A 23,344-nucleotide genomic window follows, 5' to 3' on the forward strand; every position below is an offset into this window, starting at 1 on the left:
CCATCATATACATCGCATCTGGGCAGCGTGTCGCCTTAACATGCCTAGGTGATCCAGTGATTGAGCTCTCCTATGCAGGGGGTTTCTTCGTCCAGATGACTCCTTGTTAAAGTGCCTTGAGCATCCCCTCATGCTTGATGACCCAGCCACCATCTTTAGGGAATCCAGGCGAATCACCCTCGGAACCTGCCCAGCCGGCTGCCATGTAGCCAACTGAGAGCACACATTAGTTCTCGTTCATTTACCACCTGATTGCGAAAATGCCCGAGAAGAGGATTGATTGACTTACCAGCGTACAGAAGACCAGCATTGGCAGGCATGAACGGAGGCGGCGTCCCGTCATTCTCGCTACGAAGTGCGAACCCTGTGGTTACGACTAAGTCAACAACAAAATCAAATGCAAAGTGAATCTGAAAAAAGAAATGAAAAAAAGTTGCTTTCCTCACCAGCATCGTCGAACTTCCAGTAGTCAAACGCCGTGAGGTGGTACACCGCCCTGTCCGGCCTCCCGATCCGCGCCGCGTTCATGGCCAGCACCGGCCGGCCCCATCCGCGGATCCGGTCGTCACCCCATACGTCCCAGACCTGGTCGGACGTGACGCGGGCCGTTTCGGGGTCTACCATCACTCGTTCCTGCGGCATCGCCTTGTCGGTGGCATTGCTGTTGACAAGAGGTGGGTGGTCAGGAAGGATACCCTGCAGCATGATCAGGCTGCGCGGGTCGCTGGCGAGTTTCGTGTCCTCGGTCCACCAGCTACTATTGAGGCCTTCGTAGACGGCGTAGTACGATTGTCCGGTCTTAGCGTCGGTCGTCGTGGGCAGAGGCACTAGGTTCGCGGAGACTCTCGTCCACTCGCCCGGGATCGGGCGGCCCAGGAGTGCCTTCCAGTGCTGCGCGACACGCAGGCTATACTGCCAATAAGCTAGCTGTGGGATGAGAGATTGCATGCTCAGCGCTACTTCGGGGACGGAGGAGATGAGGCTTGATTAGGACTTGCCTCGTATGCTAGGTTCAGAGTCAAGGTCGGTGGCGTATTCTCGGTGACGCCATATGCTCTATGCGGGTCAGTTGCGGTACCCTTGAGGCGTATATCCTAGGTCGCGAAGCTTACGGTGGCCCTAGGTCATGGTATCCCGACGTCTCATTCTCCCACGCGTATGAGGCCATGTAGTCGGCAGTAGCGGTTAAGATGGGGTCCCAGCGCTCCAGTGTTTCTTGAGTGGGCGAACCCTGGTACGCCAGCATGGCCAGATACATGGGATGAGGCTACATGCGATAACATCAGTCAATCCCCGGGGGAGTGCTGGGGATCAGTGCTTACCTGTTGCCACATAAGAAGCCCATTAATCCCGCCCGGCGAGCTCGCCCCCGTAACCGGATCCGTCATCTTAGGCCAGCGCGCGCCCGCCCACCCCATGCGCCGCGCCCGCGCCACCGACGACCCCAAAACCCTCTCGTAGACCCCCGGGAAGACCCCATCGAAAAGCCGCTGCCGCCCCCACGTGGCCCAGTGCGCCCCGTGCCACACCACCATCTCCATGTGGAACTTGCCGTACCAGCCGTTGTTCACGAGCCCGCTCTCCTGCGGAGTCTGCTGGCGGGAGCTGGCGCTGTTGACGCGCACGTGGTACTGGCTCAGGACGATGCGGCGCTGGAGCTCCGTCGCGTTGGGGTGCGAGGAGCCCGTCATCACGTCCACGAAGCCGCCCTCGGTCCAGTACGCGGCCCAGGCCGCTGAGCTGCGGGCGCGGATCTCGCGGGGGCGCGCGGGTGTTTGCTTGGAGGGGGCGAAATGGGCCGTGAAGGAGAGCCTTGACGAATCACCATCTCTTCCTCTTCCTGGGGACAGGGTATACCGGTGCGCGGTCTTGGCGGATGATCCAGGGGGTTCGTTGCGGCGGAGCGTCGGGGGAGGTGATGATGATGACGAAGCATCCCACCGCAGATCGACGTAGTACTTGGTCTCCTGCATCTCGTGGTATATATGCGCGACCGTGGCGTTGTTGCTCTGGCTACAATCGCGCACGAGCTCTGACGTGTGGTTGAGCGGGAAGTCGTACACGCCGACGAAGACCTCATACTTGTACTCTGCGCTGTGGACGGGCGGGTAGGGAAAATCGAGCTCGACCTCGAGGTCGCCCGACGCGAGGAGGTCCGACTCGATCTCGAACGCCACGGCGTCGGTCTCGAGGTCGCCCTGCGTGACCACCTCCACCGGCGTCCCGTCGACCTGGAACTTGGACGTGATGCAGCCGGTCCAGAGGTTCAGCTCCTGGCGGGGTTCTGAGATATCCGAGGCCGACAGCGTCTGCCCCTTGAGCTTGAGTCCTATACGCCCCAGGTTGACGCGGTTGGGGTTGCCGATGAGCCACTGTGATATCTCGGGGAGGTCCGGGTCTGGAACCTCGTAGGAGACGTTCCGACCGTGGGTTAGCATAGGGACCCCAGTGTAGTCAGCTACAGTCTCTCTGGTGGGGTGATTCAACCCAGTCAGCACCTATATAATCATTCTTTTCTCAGTGACATTTACCTACCCATTGGTTGGCAGCGAGTCATTATGCCAAGCCCAAGTCGATAGCGTGTTGAACGAGAGAAAAGTCTGCGTGGCAGTCAGAAAGATATATGTCGATCAAGCGTGACGTTTATCAATGCGTAAGTCAGTACCTGCATCCCCGTATTGTCTACATTGAATGCGAAATCTCCATTTCCAACTTGGAGAGGGGTTGTCTCGTTGTAGATCAGGCTTGTCCGCACGACATTGAACTTAGACACAATGGCCTCCCTGTCAATAGCAGCAGACGCAGAACTGATACTGAGTGATGCTAGATAGAAGCTGTAGAGCTTCATTATGGATATCAAGCTGAAGAGCATATGTTCTACTCGACCGGAACCGTTCCAATTTCGTCTAGAATTTTGGTCGCGATGGGTCCTTTATGGCCCAAGGATCGCCATTACTCCACTGGAAGAATCCGGGGTAATCCGGGCAAATGGACCCGAAACCCTGTCTGGCAATACCGCCGTGTACGCAGGTGTTCTATTTCTTCCGGTTTGCTTTCACATTTACATAACTCTATAGGCACTGGTGCGCCCGTCAGCCATCGCTCAGATAACAACCGGCAAATGAATCCAACTTACTCGTAGACGACTTTCGCGACATCCCACAAGCAAGTGCTCACCCACATGCCGGTGTTGACTTTCTCCGCGTATCGCGCATCCGTGGTCCGCATCGTGATGAACACCCGATAAGAGTACCTCCGAGGATCAACAGACCGTGCCTTTTCGCTGTCGCGTAGGTCGCTCATGACTTGTGCCGGCGCTGTCAGGAATCCTCGAGTTCGGCAGTCTATCCTGTTTCAGATTGGGCATCAGAGGTGGTGCTCATAGAAAAAGGCCACGCCTCCCAGTTAATCAGTAACCTTCACTTACACTGCCGGTGGTTTATCTCCTGTTCTTAGCCGGCATTTCGACTCGACTTGGGTGGCCAAGCTCGAACCGATCGTAAAGTCCAGGACCTCTTGGTCGCCTCCCTAACAAGTCTCTCGCGTTAGCAACCGGACTCTGTCGCAGGGTTCGGGAAAACCACTTGCTATCACAATACCACTGCCTATCCTCCCAGACCAGATTCCATCGGTGAGCGTGGTGTACATTTTGAACAGGTCCCCTGTCGCCACTGTTGCGGTGGCTTCGCTCAACTCCAGAACCATGCGAAAGTCGAGTTCCAGCCCGGGGGCCGGCACAGACAGATTGGGCTGTAGCTTGCCTAAGTCATCAGCGGGTTGGCCGGAACTGCTCCTACATTTCAATTTAAAGGTCAACACCCGCTCTCATTCTTCTGGGACGCCGAACTCATCCGAACCTTTCCGCTACTCTCATCTGCGATTGCGTCGGTGCCTCCTCTTGGGTACCACTCCATCTATTTTCCACCGAGTTCCAGCCACTGTGACGTCTATCGGCCGCCCCGCGCATCCAGTCGCCGTGGACCACGATGCTGGAGTCCCAACCGGCATCGTCGCTTGGCGGCACGGCGGGTAACAGAGGCGGAAGCTCTCCCTGCATCCACTGCTTGCGAATGAAGGCACCCACGAGAAGGTGATTCGGGTGAGAGGTCATAGTAATGTACTGAAATACTCGACTACGCTTTCGCTCGTGTCGCCCCGGAATGCTGAGCACATAACAAAGACATAGTACACATATTTTCTCATGGTAGGTCGGTAGGTATACCCTCAATCAAGCAGTCGAATCGGTCCAAAATTAGGCCGCGTGCATCCTGCCTCGGGCTAATAGAAGGCTAATCGCCGACAGCAATCTGGCGGACTCAAGGGTAAGCATTACGAAGCAGGATAGTGATATCTCACCCGTTACGTTGGGTAACTCGGCCGAATATATAATTGCAGAACTGTGATTCGATAATCATGGCCGAATCTATGGTTCTATTGTTATGGGAGCCAAGGGCAGGATTACGGCAGCAGTAAGCTCATCCATGGCGGGTTGACCGAGTCCGAGTGAATTCCTCGGGGGCACTTCACCCCACTGGAACAGGTCAATTGCAGGTCGAACAACTGGCCGGTATGTTTTGACACTTGAATGTTATTGCGGTGGGGACGATGGGCGATATGCGAAATTCAAGGTCATCTGTGTGCACGTCAAGATCGAAATCTCCGAGCCTTGATCGGAGAGCTGCAAGTATGGGCAGTTGGGCACATTAGCCCGCAGTGGTTGCATTGACGATCTCGCTGACCTTGCTGTGTCTCAAGTCTCGCGGTTAGCCTGCTGTCAGTGCTTGTCAGTTGCTATCAAACAGCGCTGGGACCCCACGTCACCCACAGTTACTTCAAGTCTTCAACGCTCCAGGGGTTTGCCAAGAAGACCCTAGTTTGGACCCTTCGAATTCCATCATCATCATCTGTCGGATTGTATCTATCGCGCGCCGTAAATCCTGATTGATCTCCCCCGTAGTGTGCCCTGGAGATTAACGACGATGGCGTTGTATCGACCGTTAGGGGGCCTGCGTCTTGGCAATCTTAAGGCACGGCGCGACGCAGGGGATGCTCTAATCTTCCCACCTTCGTCACTGGTCGGCGGTGATTGGCGGGTTTGTCTCGAACCTGTCTCTGATTGGCTGAAGTGCTACGTCATTTCTGACGTCCGTCTCTGGCCAGCTCGAACAACAACAACAACTAAAAAAACAGGTTTACGTCAGAAGATATCGAGAAGCGAATTACGGCAGAAGGGAAATTGGATAGCTGCCTACGATGAGGGATGGCCTGCATATATATACAGGAGAAGAATCCACGGATAAAGATGCCAGGAATCCTTCACTTTTCCAATTAAGCATCTCTTGTCCTCTGTCATTGATTGAATATCTACCAAGACAGTTGCCGTATTATCCACGCGCCCAGCAAACCACCAAGACTTCTACTCAGCTTATCTCAAGCCCACTTTCAAAGCAACACCCCATACAGCCTTACTCGCACCCTATCCACCACCATGCCGTTCTTCTCCAGCCGCAAGCCCGAGGACGAGGTCGTCGAGGAGCCCGCCCCTGTGCATGAAGAGCACCACAAGCGGAGCCTGTTCGGCAGCCGCCGCGAGCGCTCCATTTCGCCCGCCTCGACGACCCGCACCAACACCACCACCACGTCGCACTCCTCCAACGGTACTGGTACGTACTGCACTGCATCTTCCTTTCAATCTTATTGTCCCAACAGTTTGGAATGATGACCTAGTTTACCATTTACTAACACATCTTGTCCCCGCTCCCACAGGCCGCAAATCCTCGATCCTGCACCGGTCCTTCGGCGGCGGAAACAAGTCGGTCGAGCTGGACCCGTCCATCGTTCAGGCGCGCGAGCGCGTCATGGGCGCCGAGAAGGCTGAGCAGGAGGCCGACCGTGCCCTCAACGCGGCCCGCGTCCAGGTTCGCGAGGCGCGTGAGGAGGTCAAGCGCCTCGAGCTCGAGGCCAAGGAGGAGGCGCGCCTCGCCAAGATCAAGCAGTACCACGCCGCCGAGGTCTCGAAGCGCGGCAAGCAGCTTGGCCGTACGTACTAACCCAACAATTCCTGTCTGCCCTCAACCCCTCACCTCTCTATGGCTCTCTTGGCTAACGACTCACCGGTGTACAGGCCACGGCGTCTAGATGCACATGGCCATCGAAGGAACACAAACCCGACCATCCCTTGCTTATTATTATACGACCAGAAGCTGGGCTTTTCCAGCCGGAGTAGGGGTGATGACTGTTACAGGATATACGATTCATGACTTGATACCTTCTTCTTTGTCTTGTTATCATGTTACCAAATAGCGCAGCGCGAGCATTGATTAGTGTACTTCTCTTGCCATATGGGTAGCGATTATATGCAAAAATTCATTTAACCATTAGGTGTAGTTTATCATTATCTTCATCGCCTGTCGTATGCTGCATTGTCTCCGCTTCAGGTTGGTCAAAACGCTGGTTGAAATCGCCTACAAGGTGGTACGTCGATGCGTCCAACCTGTCATACAGGGATATGTGGTTGCGTTCTTTACATTTTGTTCCCATAACTTGGATTCGATATCAAACCACCACGATGTTCTGTTGCATAATGCAGTGTAACTCGGAAGCGATAGTGTACTCCCTCGGCCTTTACTGCTCGGGCCTTTCCATTCGGCGGGATTTCACTAACCCCTTACTTTTCGCGGCCTTTTTTACGAGTACCACTCTCCCTGCTTCAAACACCGTCATAATTCCCGCCCTTTGACAACTCCGGGTATGGACCGGCTGGCCTCCTGTACGGTCTCGGGTTTCGGAAGTGTCCATTAGGGCACCTAATAGGGTAGGATGATGGCTCAATGCTGCTTCAAGTGGTTGAGGTTCTTTTCATGCTGTACCTGATATATGGTTTCTAATCAGCTGAACTTGTAAAAATGTTCATATGCCGGTCTGCTGTTACCTGTAACACAAGAACGTGTTCTACCAGTTGGGTCGGATCCTGATTAGGAACCTGCCTAGAGGTTCAAGAAACTTTATGCTAGCTTAAGCTCTAGTAAAAGAAGGAGGTGAGGGAATCACAAGCCCATCTAGCTTTCGGAGACTGGATGTGTTTTACAGTACGCAAGTCAGGCTTTGACTATAACCGTTGCTTATCTAATATACTTGTGGGCTCTTGCGGGCAAGTGAACTTGCTTTTTATGAGACTCTTACTGTCCATTAGCTGACTACGCATTGAATCGTGGTTAATGGAGGAAACAATCACCCTTGTCTAAAGAACGAGGTATCTTTTTGTTACACGGTAACACTGTTGTGAATGTGACAGTAGCGGTTTGCTAGAAGTTAAACAGATAGCACAGCATACGAAGTGTGGTGATTAATCGAGCTTTTAACAGGCACCATATCTGCGTCATATTTACATGATATGGATCTATTTTGTTAAACTGATACAACAGATGAATTAACAAATTACTCCATATAGATCACCAACCGCCCACTACATGTGAATAGTCCCTGGGCAGTCTGTGAATCCCCCTTACGCGAGATGGTAGTGAGCCATGCAAAGGTGAGCCTTCAATAACGAATAGTGTGACCAGCCATTACCTCACAGGCTGCCCGAATGATGGCATTGCATTCAATTCTCCAACAGCTCAAATCGTACATAAACACCCTGTTTCCTTCTCTTGTCCATCTTGCTTCCCTCCCTCCAGTCCGTCAAAGCAGCAACTCACACAAGAGCAACTTTGCCATACCATCAACAACAAGAATTCCTTCTTTGCATACTAGCGCTTCAAGGATTCGTGATGGCTTACATTCGATACTATGTCGTAGCTCTGCTCCTCCAGCTCCTCATGAGCCTCACCGCCGCCACCGGCTTCCTCGACCAGGGCTGCGACGCCAGCCAGGACCCCTGGTATCTGGACGACGGCGTGGCCAAGACCTACTGCGCCACCCACGTCTGCGACAGCAACGTCCAGACCTCACTCAACCTGAACCTCTGCGTCGGAAGCAAGAACGGCATCCTGTATGCACAGCTAGGGTAAGCAAACAGCCCTAGTACTAATAATCATCCTCCACCAACCCTACTAAGCATGATTGCCTTCGTGTTATCTACGCGTGATCAAAGAAAGACACACGAGTATTTACTAACATCCTACGATAGTGGCAATTTCGGGCAAAGCTGCAAGAATTGCTCCATCCTGGGCAGCTACGACACCCTGCAGTGCGTCTGTCTTGATGACGCCAAGGATCTGTGGCTTTGGACGACTCTTTCCCTCAGTGAGTTTCACCTCTATTCGAACCCCTAACACTGTTGCCCTTCGGCACCGAGAATCATTAAGAACTAACGGACTGTGATTACCACCTCCTCCACCAATAGACACCGGCTTCATCTACAATTGGTTCGGCTACCTCTCTTGCTACGACCAACACCAGACCGATATCCCCGTCAGCTATTACTGCAAAGATGTCGGCTGGCAGCCTAACCCCAACGATCAAGATAATTGCACCAACCCTTCGTGCCAGGGGAACCAGGCTGATGCGGGCCATGTCTCTACCGGTGCTGATGCTGGCGGAGCCGCCTTCGCCTCCAATCAGCCAACAGCAGCCCCAGTGCCAAATTGAAGCTTTTGGAAATTGACACACGCCTTCCTCCCCTTTCACGAGGCGATAACCTGCTTTCGCTCACACGATGGGATCTCGAGGTCCACGGAGATGGTAACCCCCCTGCGCTTTGTGGTAAGTTCTTGGGGCTCAGTGGTATAGCTATGATACCAAATAGGACTTATGGCCTAAAGTAAGTATGTAATAGCCCCAAGGGGTTGCACGTACTACACAGAGAAGGAGTACCCAAAGTCGTGATCCCTTCATGTTCCAGCAAGTGACTTGATGTTGTATATGTGACACATTGCATAAGCTGATAACGATAAGATCGAGAATCAGAACCCAGAATCAGGTCTGTTTCCAATCGCTCCAAGACCGCAAACGTGTTCCGCTCATCAGCCCTATTCTGGCCGAGATGATTTCGGAACGTCCAGTACACATGCTCCAGCCGCACCCGGTGTCGGCGCTCCCAGTGCAACCCAGGCTGAGAAAGAAGGCGAAGAAAATAAAGGATGAGGAATGTTTCGAATAGTCGCAGTATTGCCTGTTTGCTGCTGATCTCAATGGCGTCAGCCGCATTTCTGGTTTATGAACCAATATCTCCGCTCACCGGAGATGACACATACGAACCCTAGGCGGTAATGCCGGGGGCAGGATGGCGTTGAAAAGTCGCTTTTGGGACAAGTAGACACAGCAACACGACAAGTAGATCAAGTTCATGTTCATGGGTGGTAGGACTTGCTTTCCTCTTCGGGGGCTGGCCTGCACCTCAAAAGGTAGATTTAAACTATTAATCACGGGCTTTAATCGAAGGGAATATTGGGAACCGATCCAAAAATTCATGGTAGGGATATTGGTAATTATATGGTCTGTGAGCAACCAATCTGATGTGGCAGCACGCTACAGCATGGTTCAGTGCGAGATGAAGGCATATCAAGGTTTAGGAAGGCCTTATGTGCCCCATGCAGTGAGCGCATGTTCAGAAGGGATGAATTGGTATGCGCTCAGACACCAAGGACCTGTATATATGACATGAGATAGACCCGGTAGATAGATGCGAAACCCAAGGCTTTGAACCCCCGCCTCTCAGGACCTACCGCGCTGGCCGAATGCTCACATGGTCGATAGAACTCGTATTGTCACTATCACTGCAATTATCTACTAGAGCCTAGTAAAACGGTATTATGGCCCCCCTAACCAGAAGTGTTACTTACATTTCTATTCGAGTAGCAAGGACTAAAGCTCGGTTGAGGCACCCACCATAACTGTACTAGATCAAGAAGGCGATTAGAATATGCCCGCCTTTGTGAATTCCTTCTCCATCGTCACCAGGATGTCTGCCTTCAGGTTCTCGTCGGGTCGCAAGGCGAGGACCGTGTCCATGATAGCCGGCACGGCTATCTCAAGCCCATCGCGGAGATCGCTGTCGTTCTTGTTCTGCCAGATGTCGGCAAACAGGAAAGCTTCTACCAGCATGAGGATAGTGGTCTCGACGACCTGGGGATGCGGGTTCTTGTGCGTGACCACGTCACGCTGCAGCTCGTTGCCGAATAAAACCATTTGGTGAATCTGTCGCGTGTGGACGTCGAGCGGTTCCCTGTGGTAGGGGTTATCATCGTCCACGACCTCTGATTTGCAAGCCTGCAGAAACTGGACAAGGAAGCGCTGCTCGAGTTGGAAGAAGACGTCGAAGGCCTCGCAGAGCTCGAGGTTCAGCCTCGGGACCCACTCATCCCTCCCTACGTCGCTGAGCTCCTTCCGCGAGGCCGCGAGCTTCTCCGTGCACCGTCGGCAGGTCCCTCGGTCTTCGCCTCGTTCACTGTCCGGAACGTCCACTCGGGGTCAGGTTCGCCGGGCCTGATCGTCACGGTCTTCCGGCGCTGCATGGGCGTGGCTTTCGTGTCGATGTGCCAACACATCGTAAAGACGGCTTGGACCTCGGTGACCTGCGTCACTATGCGGATACCTGAAGAAGCCATGTTAGTGGGCTTTGCTAAGAACTGCGTCGAGGAGTTAGAACTTAGCGTGTGTAGCAAGCGATTGTCAGGAGTCGTTTTGTTTGCTGCTAATAGCACAAGCCTTGTCTTGGCTTATGCTGCCTCTTTCGGTCCTTACGGGAGCCTTTGAAGGCCTTTATATCATTTTTACTTTCTAACCCTCATCGTATAAAAAGACTATGTTCTCTGATATTCCGATTCCGGTTTCACCTGGGAACTGTTCATTTGTTCTGGGGACAAAGCATTGTGACAAAAAGCTACTGTAAGCCCTCGCTCAATACTAGAGTTATCTAACTAGTAGAAATAATCAAGAGACAAAGAAATTGCTCCTGAGAACACTCTTGAGCCTTCTTGAAGTTACTGAAGACAAGCCTTTACTCCAAGGACGCTGCTATCTCTCTCCAGCACCTGAAGTCCCCGCTAGGAGACCGAATCAGGTACACCAAATACTCTCTTTACCAGTCTACTTGTTAACGGAGTTTCTAGCAATGCTTATGTAAGACTAAATGGGAAGTGTAATAGAAACTAGTATATGGAATATACGATATAGTTAGCTATACGCAGTAAATAAGAAAAACAAAGGGGGTGAAGACCCCCGCCGGCTTCTTACACCCTGCAAACTAGGCTCCTTCCAGCGTGGCGCCACTGCTCTAACTGCACTCGACAAAACTTACTCACCGAAACCGCTGCCTGCTTAATAGGGGCGTAGTACGCTCCACACGTAATGCGTATATAAGACCTGGAAGTCCCCCAAGCTTGCACACCTAGTCCTGATATTCAATCCAACGGTATATCTTTCCATATTTTGACGCTGCCTGCTCAAGATACACCACCTCCCTGATGCCCTTCTAGACCCTTCGCCGAAAGGCCCACCCGAGCTCACCATGCTAGACAGCATCGCCTTGGATCAGCAGGACACGCGTGGATGCGCCACCCGCGGCGAGCTCGAAGAGATGCAGGGCGCAGCCATCAATCGGACCTGGATCATCACCACACGATAGTATTGGACTTTGAAAATTTACATATCAGGCAAGGTTAACTTGCTTGTTCTTTAACACGACACATCATCCTCTTGGCTGTGAAGACACGTAATCGTCAGTTTGTATTTCATATGTCTCTAAAGCAGAGCCTCAAAATATGATTGTGTATTCTAGGAGAATCGGCACCTACGCGTTGACGTATATCATCCAACCGGCCTAAAGGAACTCTCAAGGCACGCTTACACGCACACGTAGGCATTGTTGGCGTTGCGGTCCGCTCAGGGGGTCGGGACTCCCATATATCGTCATAATCACCAGTCACAGACCTCATGGAGGCAAGCATTAGGTACATTATTGTGAAACGTACGCTTAATGGACCTCTTTCCTTATTCCGACATCAAAATCAGCTTTGACGAGTCAAGTTGCCAGATCTCAGGGTGTCTCCATCGAAACAGTTCCTGGGCCAATAGGCCAAGAACATGGAAACTTATGCAAAATGGGCTTGGGGGACAAGGTAATTGGCATATGAGCTCCAGCTGGTCCATCGTGGCCGTGTTTTCTTCTGTTGCTGTCGTGGCCGTTCTTGGCTGTATAGAATATCCAGAGATGTGTTGGCAGTCCGCCACTGCCATGCCATGTCTCGTCAAACTACAGGCGCAGGAAGATACGACAACGCTGATGCAAGAACAGGGCACAATGAATACTAGCATATTGGTACCATATCGAGGTAGTTACCGAGAGTAAAGTTAGGCTTTACGATTACAGTCATATTAAGATCTGCTAATGCTCTTTGACACTATAACCATTTTAGGCGAGTTCCAAATTTCCGGATAGTAAGTAACGATTGGCTCTGCCGGAACCCTGAACCCAATCCCGTCGTCTCGCGCTTTTGTGGGGGGTTGCCAAGTATGGCATTTCCCGATGGACTTGACCAAATGTGGCTAATTGAGATGATCTTGAACGGAAAGATACTCATGCCACGGTGCACAGGAAAAGCCTTACTAGTCATGTATATGGGATGAACACACCGAGGGTGCCTGGAAGATGGAATAACGGCATTAATGCCATGCGCCAAGATGGAGGACATATTGAACGAGTATTTAAGATAGCCGTACCCGATCGTCACGGTAGTCCGATCTCTAGTAGTGCTACACCACAGGCAACTTACCTGACCATATTCCCAACATCGTCGCTTTTAGGCAAACACTACCGTTTATCGTTGCATCTACAGGACAGTTTATCATACAAAATTGACTCCAGTCGCTTATATCAAGAACGCGAGAAGTCGAACAGACACACACTATCACCATTCCCATAGCCAACATGCAGTACACCACCCTCGTCCGCCTGCTCGCTCTGGCCCCGATCGCCTTGGCCGAGCATATTGTTGACTACGACGACATCCCAGGCGTCTGCGTGGCCCCTTGCCTGTTGACCGTCGAACTCTCCCAGCGCTGCGACCAACAGACGTCCAACGACAGCGACTACCGCCGCTGCTACTGTCCTGCTGCCGACGCTGGAGAAAAACATGAACAAGTGCGCGAGCTGCGTCAAGAGCAACACGCGTCAGGGCGATGACGACAACGGTATGCTGCCCAGGCCTGATCCCACTATGACTGTAGCATAGGAAGAGAGGAAGAAATGACCGGCTGAAGAATATTGGCTAACAAACATGAATTTTCATTCATAACAGACACTGCTAAACTGATGAAGGACTGCGGGTGGGACTACGCCGCGATCACGACCAGCGGTGGTCCGGCCACTGCTACCGCTACCGTCATTATCGTGTCCTCGAGCGGCGGCGATGCCCTGACTACATCTACCGCGCTTGCGTCTACTACGACTACTGCTTCAACAGATGGTGCTCCACGTGCCACCGCTGTCGTCCTTGGTAGCCTAGTGGCAGCTGGAATTGCCGTGGCCATATTGTAATCAACGTCGCGGATGGTGGAGAATTGTGTCTTATTCAATAGCCTTTCATGCGCTCACGACTGATATGCTCTGATGTGTTTTTCTTTTCTTTTTTTTTGCCTGATTCTGTCTTCCTTCCTTGTCCAGATACTTCATTGCTCTGCCTCTTTTGTCATTTTCTTGTTCTATTCCTAGCACATGTGTACTAGGATCAGCCCCTTGCTTCAGTGGAGGTATCGGAATACTCCTTTCTCCTCATCTACCAGCTTAAGGAAAGTTGGGACTGTCATTGAGGGCACAGTGGCTTAGCAAAGCAATGGAGACTAGACCGAAATTAGTACAAGCTCCCATGATACCACTTGTACACACTCCTCGTGCTTCTCCCATGAAAGTGTGACCCGCGTAGCCCATCAGTATAATTTTCTTACCACCTTAACGAGCAGTGTCCCTTGTCGACCATGCTGTCATATCCGCCAGCCTGCCACCGGTGGCGACCATAGCTACGTCAAAACCCAAGGCGCCGGGTTAGATTGCCGGGAAGGTTTCCCGGTTCAGACGAACTTTGTGACTAGCTGCCTGTCTTGGGTTTTGCCTGCACGCTACGTCAAAGCTTAAACCTACCGCCGGAAAAGGGTGCCTAGCCCCGGATATATGGAAGTATTTATTGGTCAGAGAAAGTTTTCATCTATTTCATCGTAAACTTCATTTTGATACAGGAAGGGATCTTCTCGGGGTGCAGGCTGATGAACCTAGGCTGGTCCACGTGTGTCAGACAAATCAAATTCGCCAACCATCCTTATTTTATGAAAGACCAGGTTTGGTAGTACGGGTTAAGACTCGTAACTGCTAGTGTGCGATCTGATGCCAGCCAGACATTCATACTTGGCGTCCCTTCTCCTTGAATACACTCACGGTTTGGATTTATTTGCTACTATGTCCTCTGTGTCTGCATCCGGTGAGTAGGCAAACTGCTGGGCGTGAATATACCACAGATCTGCCTGTTTGAGTACATGCTAGTTTGGCCAATACGACGAGATTGAAATCCTGAAGCTCAAAGTAACTTGTTAGCACGACTCATAAAAATTGATTGTAGACCACTGTTGGACACCCAGTGTCGATATAAGAGACGATCCTGCCACTGATTCATACTCACTTTCCTGACACATTGCACACTAATTTTGTGGCAGCCCCTGCTCCGACTTCTGGGCGATGAAGACTACATAACGTTGTATGTTTCTTTTCTATCATAATAGAAGTAATAACTCCTATTCAGGATATACATCCTCTTCTCTAAACATATCTTATCGGTATAATGATATAACGCAAGTACTCGTTTGTAATTCGGTTAGACCTTATAAGAATACGATCATAATATCATATGGTTTCATTCTAAGAAAGGGGTTTGGTCTCGATGTCCTTATCTTCTCAAGTTCTCATCTCAGACTGCGTTAGACTCAAGCATTCACTCAACTTAGTTATTGCACTTGGGAACTTACTAGATACCGACGCGTACATTTACAGCGTTCATATCATGTTTGAATTCAGCTAAGATCTTAAATTCATTCTAATATTCACATACGATGCTGCAGCCTTTGTATTCATACTCGGGGATTCCTTCGATACCGACAGGTATATTCACACCTTCCATCCCATGTTGTGACTCAGCTCAGATTTTGTATTCACTCTTATATTCACACACGATGCCGCGGCATTTAAATTCACACTCGGCGACTTTCTATATAAACGTCGCCCAACGCCGACCTTTGAGAAATCTTCTTCCCCTTCCTTTATCATGCTACCATCCCCTTCTCTACACCAAACACCAAGCACATCAGCAGCCTCTGCATAGTTCTCAGCACGAAATCACAACCACAAGGATGGCCAGCGGCAATATGCGAAGCAGTGCCCAGGCAGGAAACAGCACCGGCGGCAACGGCGGCAGAGGCGGCAGCCAACCCCTGAAGAGCGCCGACCTCAAGTACGGTCCACAACGCGTTTATATGAAGACCAAGAAAGGTGTCGAGATGGCTTAGGGAAAAGATGAAGAGCACAGCTTACACCACCCTCAATGATGCCAACAACCAGATAATTCTCGATGCCATCAAAAACGAGCTCAAGGAGGGTGTGTAAGTTCAAGCGAGCCCCTTTCCTCTCATATTTACCCAGTCATCCCATCCCATTGCTGTTACCGCAAGTAATCGAATATATACTAACTCTTATACAGCCAGGAGGACCAAAAGATTATGCCTCCCGGAACCATGATGGACTACGATCAGTTGGTCCTTGGGGTAATTCGCAAGGTGTTTGGCGAGAATCTCCGCCTCTTCAAGGGCCCGGAAGACACTGCGGAAGACACTCCGGGCAAGACGAAGAAGGTCCGGGAAGACTCTCCGATCGTGGACGAGTTGATGAAAAAGCAGGAGTAATTATTAAGTCCATTAGCGAGCGCATATATGGCTAATATCAAGGCTGGGGAAGACACTACCCTTATGGAGCAGTTCACCATAGTTGTTTTTAGTTGGGCTGTCACCGTTGGTTGTGATGCGATAGTTACTGCGTAGCGCCAGAGGAGAGGGCCATACGTGGCTTAATCAACCTGTTCTGCGTAGTTGTGTCCTGTCAAGTCCGCGAGTGATAGAAGGAAGACATTCGCTTCCAGGGCTATCCCTTGACAATGAAGGCACCGCGCCAGCATGAAGTGAGTCCGCTAATACTGTTCCACCAGAAGAGTCAGACAGTTCTTCTCGAAACATAAAAACCGTAATCAACGAACGAAGGGGATTTGTTGGACATTTAGGGGTTGATCGTATATTAAACCCTGTCTGTTATAAGTGGTTTTGAGGTCATCTGTTCTGTTGTCACTGATTATCTAGCTCCTGGTAATGACTGTGCAGTAATTAGCATCAACACCCTCCTTCAAAGGTGCAAAATACTAGATTGCCAAAGACCCTGCAGGGCATAAACCCTTGAAATATTAAGGAAGCGACGGTGGCGGTGAGTGGAAACGTTCATAGCCTCTGCGGATAGGGGAAATGACGAGTGGTATTTTCGAAGAAGAAGAATACGCTTTGAAATGAATAGTAGAACGATTAGCGGGTAGCCTAGACTCCGCTTTAGTGATTTTAGTTATGAACCGTATATAAACAGAGGCGGACGATACTCACAGTTTTGTATGGCACATAGAGGTAACGAAAAAGTCTTTAACCTTGGCGCTAAACCTCGGCCTGGTCTTCGCCTTCGTAGGTGTCGTAGTGTTCAATGAAGCTCGAAATTTCCTCCTTGAACAGCGAGCCGTCGATTTGGGTGCGGATCGTGACAAAGTCGGGATCACCCCTCGCCTCCTGCTTTTCCCGCCTCCTCTGGCTGATGCCAGACAGGACAGCATTGGCGTCTATGGGTAAGAGAGGAGGCCTTGAGGGGCCAGGGGCGACAGTCCTTCTTCGCTGGCACAGGGGTGGCCCGCCACGCCGGGGAGTGGTTGCGGTGGCAGAGTTCGAGCGTGACGAAGGCGGGTCTTCTTCGGGGATGATCATCTCCCCGGCGGGCGAGGCCGCGTTGGGAGGCTGAGGAGAGAAAGGGCTTGAGACGTCGGACCGACGATGTCGACTTCCCACAGATGCCGGGTTACTCTTCTCTGTCGACCCTAGTGTGACGGAGGGGATGTGAAAATAAGCATGAGGGGGGAGGGCATGGGGCATATCATACATGAATGAGGGGAGTAGTAGAAATGGTCACGTGCCGGAGTTCTGGGTAGACGGGACCGACGTAGAAGATGGCCCATATTCTGAGCCGCTTTCGTCGCTATAGGGGCTGTACCTCTGAAGCCCTCTTGCTGATGTAGTGGGCATCAAGTATTGCGTCCCCCTGGGCCCAGTATCGTGGCGGCCGGAACGGCGCAGAAGACTGCCTTCCTGGGGTAGGTTCGAGGCTATAGTGTTACTGTAGACTTATGGCAAGGATGTGCCAGATGCTAAAGCAGCGGATGAGGTTATTCATGATGTCTTAGTCTAATGCCGCCCAGTAATGAAGAGTTGCGATGGGCAGAGTAGCACTAAATATAATAAGGCTGAAAGAGTACTTACTCATAAATACGAAGGAACGATGATGTAGAAGTGGTGATGAAAAAAAATGGGGTGAATACTGCTGCTGGTGATGGTCTTAGGGAGAGTAAAAAGGGTATTAGACAGTCTTGTTCTTGTCGGGGGGGAACCACGGGTACTTATACTTTTCAATTGACCTAACCCATGTCACTTTGAATATGACGGTGTAACCATGCTATCTAAGCTATGTGCTACCTCCAAGCAGTGTTTTGCGGCCTGCTCCAAGCAGTTTTGCGACCTCAGTGTTGTGCGGCCTGCTCCTGACATTAGGGGTTATGGCGCCGACATGTTCGCGCCATACAAAGTCATTGTTGAGAACAACGCACGCACAACCCCGGCTTGGAACAGCGAAGGCGAAGGCACAACCCTGGCCAGCACATCGCAGGCGCCCGTCTGGAACTTCGAAGGCACAACGCTGGTGAGTACACTGAGGACAGTGTCCTCCCCCACCTTCACTGTCGCCCTCTGCACGTAGCACCCTCACTGTCGTCGCCGTGCCCTCACTGTCCCATCTGTCGCCGCCCTCACTAACCCCACCTGCTCCTCCAAGCACTGCGGTCGCCTTACTCCAAGCTATGCAACGACACACTACGGCTATTACCCAAGCTATGCAACGATGCACGCCATGGCAATTGACTAAGTACTTAAGCTATATAATAGTTGGAATTGTAGGGATTCTCGATAACGAGTTTGTTAGGCATAAAACTGTTTGGCAGTTAGGTATTATGGTTAGGACTTGCGACCGCTCGGTACTTAATTAGATAAACTCATAACACAGCGCTTTTGAGCGTAAAGACACAGCCAGGTGTACACTCCGACAAACCCACGAAGCCGATGCCAACACTCGTGATAGCCGATGCCAACGTACCCTGGCGCCAGGTGCTGACATGCTGAGATTTTCGACACACTCAGGATTGAACACAGATATATTATTTTCTACCTGTCTTACCTAGTCTCTGCACATGAAGACGGGCACTTTCCTTTCGTCCATCTCCCCATCTCTCCTCTGCCCCGTTATCCCACCCCCACCTGCCCAACTCGTCATACCTTCCCCTCCCCCGTAGCAGCACACATGCTGAACTGCGCACAAGATGAAGCAAGGTAGGTAGCTACCAAGACTAGCCAATACAGATGGATGATGTCTGAACAGCAAGACCCAGCACCAGCAACACACCGCGCGCCGCCTTAACTGCCGCCGGGTCGGTTTCCAGATAGACCACTATGTCCTGCTTCGGATGGGTCTGTTCGAGGTTGGCGATACTGCCCTTGCATTTAGCGACAAGGAGGCCCACGTCTTGGGGTGTCGCGCGAGAGAGCCGCTTGGGATGACGGAATAATTGAGTTAGTTGCTCGTCTGGTTCAATGTGGAGAATCCGGGCCGAGCCGTCAAGTTCGTCAACCTTAATTCAAGGTATGTGTTAGCATGAGTCTATATGGAAAAAGTTCAAACGGGATTTCCAGATGGGTAATCTTGTCACCTACCGCAGGCAGGTCAGCCCCGAGACCACAATGTGTTTGAGCAGCGCCCGGTAGAGACGGTATTTGGTGCCCCTGGCCAGTCTGGCTGCACTACCGAGAGCCTGGATGACGAAGGTTTGGTTTTCGGCTTCTTCCAGCGCGAAGGGTGCCTGAAAGCCTGCACCCACCACGGGGATGTGGACAGTTTCCGGGCGGTTGGGGTCGATGCGAGGGATGCTCAAGGGCTGTAAGGTAGATCCTGGTGGGGTTCATGTCTAAAGTGTGGAGGTGACTCGAGGTTTTCAACGTGCTTGGGTTTCCGGAATGAATATTGCTGTGTTCGCAACACGTGAAGGAGCCAATTGCCCAGCCATTGCTCAATTTATATACGGGAGTTGGTCTGGAATAGCATCACGAAGACTACTGTTGCAGAGACACGAGTCCCCACCTCTCCCATCGAGGATATTCAAGGGTACAATCTCTGCTGTTGAGGATGTCCCAAGTCCAAAGCCACTAGGATCGACACTATTTGGCGCGCCAAATCAGCAGTGCCCTGGGGACAAGTTTGGGATGGTATTTACGTAAACCCCATTCGAGGTATGGCATCTCCGCTGTTATTGAATTGATATGATGGCCCGTATATCTGCTGCCTGTTTTCGAAACGCAGTACAAATTCTTGTATTGCATCTCTAACGAGGCACTAGTGTTCCCTGGAGCGTTGATGCAGATTTTTATCTGATTGCCCTACGAATTGGACAGCAGCCTGCCAGCTCCGAGTTACCGTCATTGCTAGAAGCTCGGCAGGGTTGGTGGTGAGAAAATGACAGGGGTACGGGCATGCTCCTGGACATCTCTGCAGCTGCAGACTTGTTCAGCGACATGTCTGCAGTGAAAGATGTCCGCATTTGCACATTTCCCCTGCTGTCTATTTAATCAGACTTGCCCAGAAGTTGGCGTTGTCTTAAATCTATAACTCGGTAAACGTGATATTAAAACTTTATTACTATCCCCATGGAGGTTATACTATCGTCTTACCTCCCATTTCAGCAACCATTTATTACTTCTGCTGTGCTCCAACTGCTCTAACAAGGGACCGCATTCAACTTCCCAAGTAGGTAATCTGCCTACACCACTCTGACAGCGGCGGGTCCTGACTTCGATTTCGGGACGTTACCAGAGCAGCAGCAAGTTTTCAGAACCAGGATACTACCAATGCCTTCGGTATGTTTATATAGGTTTCTTCCTGTTCCTCTGATATTGGACATTATAAAAACTAAGTCTGCCACAGCGTAGCTTCCCACTAATTACATGTTTATCTCACAAATAAGGATACGGGTGAACTATTCAGGTGCACCGGAGAATTGACTACACGGGATGAGCCCTGTACAGCCGATACTGTGAGCATTTCTGGACTGCCCTTGGCCAAAGATCAGCAATCGCTTAGTTTCACCAAACTCGCAGAGGTTTGTCGTCGGTCCTATTGACAATCAGCTTGTGCATACTGACTTTCCCCACAGAGCATACCGCAGCATGAACGGCATATCCCAGCCTCTGCCAAGTACAGCCGCCCTCCAAGCATTGCAGACCATGTCACTAACTATAATGCTGTGCTAGAGCATGCCCAGGGTCGGACCCTTCCTCATGCACCAGTTCTCATGCGAGTTCGTGGCCGCCATCAACGGCATCCGAAGCCTCCAGTGGCCCGTCTCTTGTCGGGTGGGACGAAGAAGATCTTACCCGGCCCCCTACACTTACATCAGCAGATGTTAATGAGGTTCCTGTCGTTCACGGTGTAGCTGCTACCCCTGCCGTACATCCCGTCCAGTTGCCATTATTGGCGACCGATGGGGAGGGGAAAGGTGTTGCTGCCGACGACGCGATCGACAAGCTCGTCTATAACGCCATCAGGGAGGTTTTGCGCGAGGATGGTGGTCTTGCTGAAGAGGTTATTAATGCGGTGAAGCATTCCGTGGGCAGTGGCCGGGGAGTTGTCTATCAGGAAACGCATAAAGCACAAGAAGGAGCCACAGAGAACGATGCAGAGACCGACATTACGCAGGTATCCCACTCGAGCCAGGCGACACCTTCTGACACTGCAACCCCGTCGGATTTTGCTCCATCGTCTTCATTAGAGGACAGCAGAATGCAGAAGAAACATCCAGTCCCGTGTCCGCCACCACCGACAGCCCATACATCCGGAGGCCCGCCCCTGGTCCCCGAAGGTGAACAGATTCCTGGGCGTACCCTAGACTTGCAGCAACAAATGATGCCAATCAGATACCTGTCTCTACTCGATACACTCATCACAGCTCCATATCACTCTCAGTCGCCATCATTAACAACCCATGAAAAGACCAACGACGGTATAAACGTGGATGCAGTGACCAAGCTCATTCATAGCTCCATCCGGGAGGTTCTAGTGGAGGATAGTACCTATGCTGAGGAGGTAATCAATGCTGTCAAACATTCTATAGGCAGTGAACGGGAGCTGCTCTACCTAGAAACGCATGAGAGCCCAGAAGATGCCACTGGAAACAATACGGAGACCAACACCACCACACAAGCGTCCCCACCAAGCCAGTCGTCTGCACCTGAGACCGCGAACTCGTCCAAAACTCTGTCGTCATCGCTAGGCGGTAGAACTAACAGGAAGCGACGACCTGGTAGCTCAGACAGCAGCAACAACCCTCGTCCGCAGACCAAAAAGAGCCGCGGCAGCAGGGAAAACAATAGTCTTCCGCCGTGGCCGTGTCCGTACTGTTTGGCCTACGTCCTTTTGCCCTTCAGTGACGGGAAGTTTTGGGCCTGTCGGTTACCATCCAGTCTTGCCAAGCGGGACAATTTCAAGTGCGTATCGTATCGTTTCTGGAGAAGGGAGCTTTCTGCATTATAGTTATTTAAGAAACGAACCACTTGTGCTAACGTTGCGTGGAAGCAGAGCACATTTGAAAGACTACCATTTCCACAATCCTGCACCAGGAGAGATATCCTCAGCTTATTTCATGACCTCGAAACAGTGGCATGAGGTCGAGGGGGTGCTGAGAAGCGCCAGTCTCAAACACCATCCTAAGGGGATCGATGAATGGTTCGAGGCTCAAACTGAGTGCTATCTCGACATCTGGCGGATCTTGTTCCCGCCTGAGTTCTTCCCTACATTGGCAGAGCCGAGCAACCCATGTGAGAGCCGTCCTTGTCCATTGATAATATACTTTGACGTATTGAGAGGCTGGACGCAGTACTGATAATAAGTTGGTGTAAGTTCATATGACATCGCCGGATCATCGTGAGCCTCTTGAGCAGGTCAACATCCTGTTTTCTGCCCTTCAGTATGTGGACGCCAGCAGGGCCAGCGGGGACGCCACGAAAATCGACAAGCACCGGCCGACGACGGATGACATTCAACGCAATATGAAGGATGCTTTTGCGATTGCCATCAAACTGCTGGCCAAGCACTCTCCAACGAATGCCAGGTATCTAGAAATACTTGCGGTGGCATGTACTGCAACGTCTCTGGAATATCACTTAGCTGGGCGCGAACCCTCTCTCGCGCTGACCTCCCCTCCCAAGCCCCTCTGGCACACTGATACAATCACACCGCAGCACGACTGGGGAAGACTCGTCCGGGGCGTCTTCTGCATGCCAGCCACAGACACCTGTGTACGTCACGAGCTGTTCGGTAGCCAAAGCAGAGGCTACTGCGGAGTCTCTGCAGAATTTGCAATTTGATCAGATGGTCCGGGTCAAGGTGCCTTCGGCATCATTCGACTGTCTGGCTTCCAACCCTGGTACGGCTGTATTGGTACTCTGGGGTTTGTGCTCCCACCAGCTGACCGACCGGATCATGAGGTACACATCGAGGTGATGCCTCCCAACAACAGTAGTCCCCAGCATGGACTACTGGCATCCACCGCCCATTGCTGTGGCTAAAGGCACGGCGAACCGGCATCGTCTGACTCGATCATTTCTCCGAGTGCGCTCTTGGCGATGCCGCTTGCGGATCCAGCGGTACCTCCTTTGCCTTCTGATGCCAAAGAGAAATGGGTAGCGAAGCCGGATTCCCCTTCGATACAAGCGTTGGAGAACCATACATATGAGAGCAACAACTGTGCGGGAGAGACACCCGGGTTCTTTGATGGTATCATGGCAAACCTAGGGACCGACGACCCCTGGCCGTTTACTGACCAGTGTTTCCTTGGCAGTCATCATCCCCACGACGACCAGGCTGATTCGTACCTTGACTGGAACGTCGCCACGCCGGAAGAGGACGCATGATCCAGATGCCCGTAGTAATAGGGCTTGTCCACTATTTTTTGTCTATGTATCATGT

At 51.6% G+C, this 23,344-nt stretch overlaps 11 protein-coding genes across 11 annotated transcripts; 7 read left to right on the forward strand and 4 right to left on the reverse strand.

Moving 5' to 3' along the window:
- Window positions 1–106: 106 nt before the first annotated feature.
- PG994_008073 (Six-hairpin glycosidase-like protein) lies at window positions 107–2,848 on the reverse strand (the record flags this gene model as incomplete). The annotated part of the gene is made up of 8 exons (XM_066859482.1): window positions 107–213; window positions 290–364; window positions 447–956; window positions 995–1,056; window positions 1,113–1,267; window positions 1,323–2,469; window positions 2,536–2,600; window positions 2,666–2,848. 8 exons carry the CDS (start codon window positions 2,846–2,848, stop codon window positions 107–109), a joined length of 2,304 nt encoding a protein of 767 aa, XP_066714969.1.
- Window positions 2,849–3,847: 999 nt separating this feature from the next.
- Window positions 3,848–4,111, reverse strand: PG994_008074 (uncharacterized protein; the record flags this gene model as incomplete). Its single annotated transcript, XM_066859483.1, has 1 exon — window positions 3,848–4,111. The coding sequence occupies one exon, from the start codon at window positions 4,109–4,111 to the stop codon at window positions 3,848–3,850; it is 264 nt and encodes an 87-aa protein (XP_066714970.1).
- A 1,377-nt stretch (window positions 4,112–5,488) lies between these two features.
- Window positions 5,489–6,138, forward strand: PG994_008075 (uncharacterized protein; the record flags this gene model as incomplete). The annotated part of the gene is made up of 3 exons (XM_066859484.1): window positions 5,489–5,663; window positions 5,710–6,039; window positions 6,125–6,138. 3 exons carry the CDS (start codon window positions 5,489–5,491, stop codon window positions 6,136–6,138), a joined length of 519 nt encoding a protein of 172 aa, XP_066714971.1.
- Window positions 6,139–7,820: 1,682 nt separating this feature from the next.
- On the forward strand, window positions 7,821–8,592 carry PG994_008076 (uncharacterized protein; the record flags this gene model as incomplete). The annotated part of the gene is made up of 3 exons (XM_066859485.1): window positions 7,821–8,008; window positions 8,132–8,247; window positions 8,348–8,592. 3 exons carry the CDS (start codon window positions 7,821–7,823, stop codon window positions 8,590–8,592), a joined length of 549 nt encoding a protein of 182 aa, XP_066714972.1.
- A 1,266-nt stretch (window positions 8,593–9,858) lies between these two features.
- PG994_008077 (uncharacterized protein) lies at window positions 9,859–10,550 on the reverse strand (the record flags this gene model as incomplete). Its single annotated transcript, XM_066859486.1, has 2 exons — window positions 9,859–10,326; window positions 10,392–10,550. 2 exons carry the CDS (start codon window positions 10,548–10,550, stop codon window positions 9,859–9,861), a joined length of 627 nt encoding a protein of 208 aa, XP_066714973.1.
- A 2,321-nt stretch (window positions 10,551–12,871) lies between these two features.
- On the forward strand, window positions 12,872–13,480 carry PG994_008078 (uncharacterized protein; the record flags this gene model as incomplete). Its single annotated transcript, XM_066859487.1, has 2 exons — window positions 12,872–13,084; window positions 13,262–13,480. The coding sequence occupies 2 exons, from the start codon at window positions 12,872–12,874 to the stop codon at window positions 13,478–13,480; spliced, it is 432 nt and encodes a 143-aa protein (XP_066714974.1).
- A 1,679-nt stretch (window positions 13,481–15,159) lies between these two features.
- Window positions 15,160–15,492, forward strand: PG994_008079 (uncharacterized protein; the record flags this gene model as incomplete). The annotated part of the gene is made up of 1 exon (XM_066859488.1): window positions 15,160–15,492. The coding sequence occupies one exon, from the start codon at window positions 15,160–15,162 to the stop codon at window positions 15,490–15,492; it is 333 nt and encodes a 110-aa protein (XP_066714975.1).
- Window positions 15,493–15,499: 7 nt separating this feature from the next.
- Window positions 15,500–15,885, forward strand: PG994_008080 (uncharacterized protein; the record flags this gene model as incomplete). The annotated part of the gene is made up of 2 exons (XM_066859489.1): window positions 15,500–15,585; window positions 15,684–15,885. The coding sequence occupies 2 exons, from the start codon at window positions 15,500–15,502 to the stop codon at window positions 15,883–15,885; spliced, it is 288 nt and encodes a 95-aa protein (XP_066714976.1).
- Window positions 15,886–16,671: 786 nt separating this feature from the next.
- On the reverse strand, window positions 16,672–17,166 carry PG994_008081 (uncharacterized protein; the record flags this gene model as incomplete). Its single annotated transcript, XM_066859490.1, has 1 exon — window positions 16,672–17,166. One exon carries the CDS (start codon window positions 17,164–17,166, stop codon window positions 16,672–16,674), a length of 495 nt encoding a protein of 164 aa, XP_066714977.1.
- Window positions 17,167–17,731: 565 nt separating this feature from the next.
- PG994_008082 (uncharacterized protein) lies at window positions 17,732–18,034 on the forward strand (the record flags this gene model as incomplete). Its single annotated transcript, XM_066859491.1, has 1 exon — window positions 17,732–18,034. The coding sequence occupies one exon, from the start codon at window positions 17,732–17,734 to the stop codon at window positions 18,032–18,034; it is 303 nt and encodes a 100-aa protein (XP_066714978.1).
- A 616-nt stretch (window positions 18,035–18,650) lies between these two features.
- On the forward strand, window positions 18,651–23,289 carry PG994_008083 (uncharacterized protein; the record flags this gene model as incomplete). Its single annotated transcript, XM_066859492.1, has 11 exons — window positions 18,651–18,660; window positions 19,051–19,264; window positions 19,452–19,590; window positions 20,159–20,238; window positions 20,366–20,480; window positions 20,535–20,575; window positions 20,632–21,864; window positions 21,911–22,194; window positions 22,277–22,674; window positions 22,730–22,863; window positions 22,947–23,289. The coding sequence occupies 11 exons, from the start codon at window positions 18,651–18,653 to the stop codon at window positions 23,287–23,289; spliced, it is 2,991 nt and encodes a 996-aa protein (XP_066714979.1).
- Window positions 23,290–23,344: the final 55 nt, after the last annotated feature.

The sequence above is a fragment of the Apiospora phragmitis genome (genome assembly GCF_038363925.1).
Source record: "Apiospora phragmitis strain CBS 135458 chromosome Unknown utg000007l:2111988.0-4706623.0:1.0-2598199.0, whole genome shotgun sequence".
Taxonomy (NCBI): Eukaryota; Fungi; Ascomycota; class Sordariomycetes; order Amphisphaeriales; family Apiosporaceae; genus Apiospora; species Apiospora phragmitis.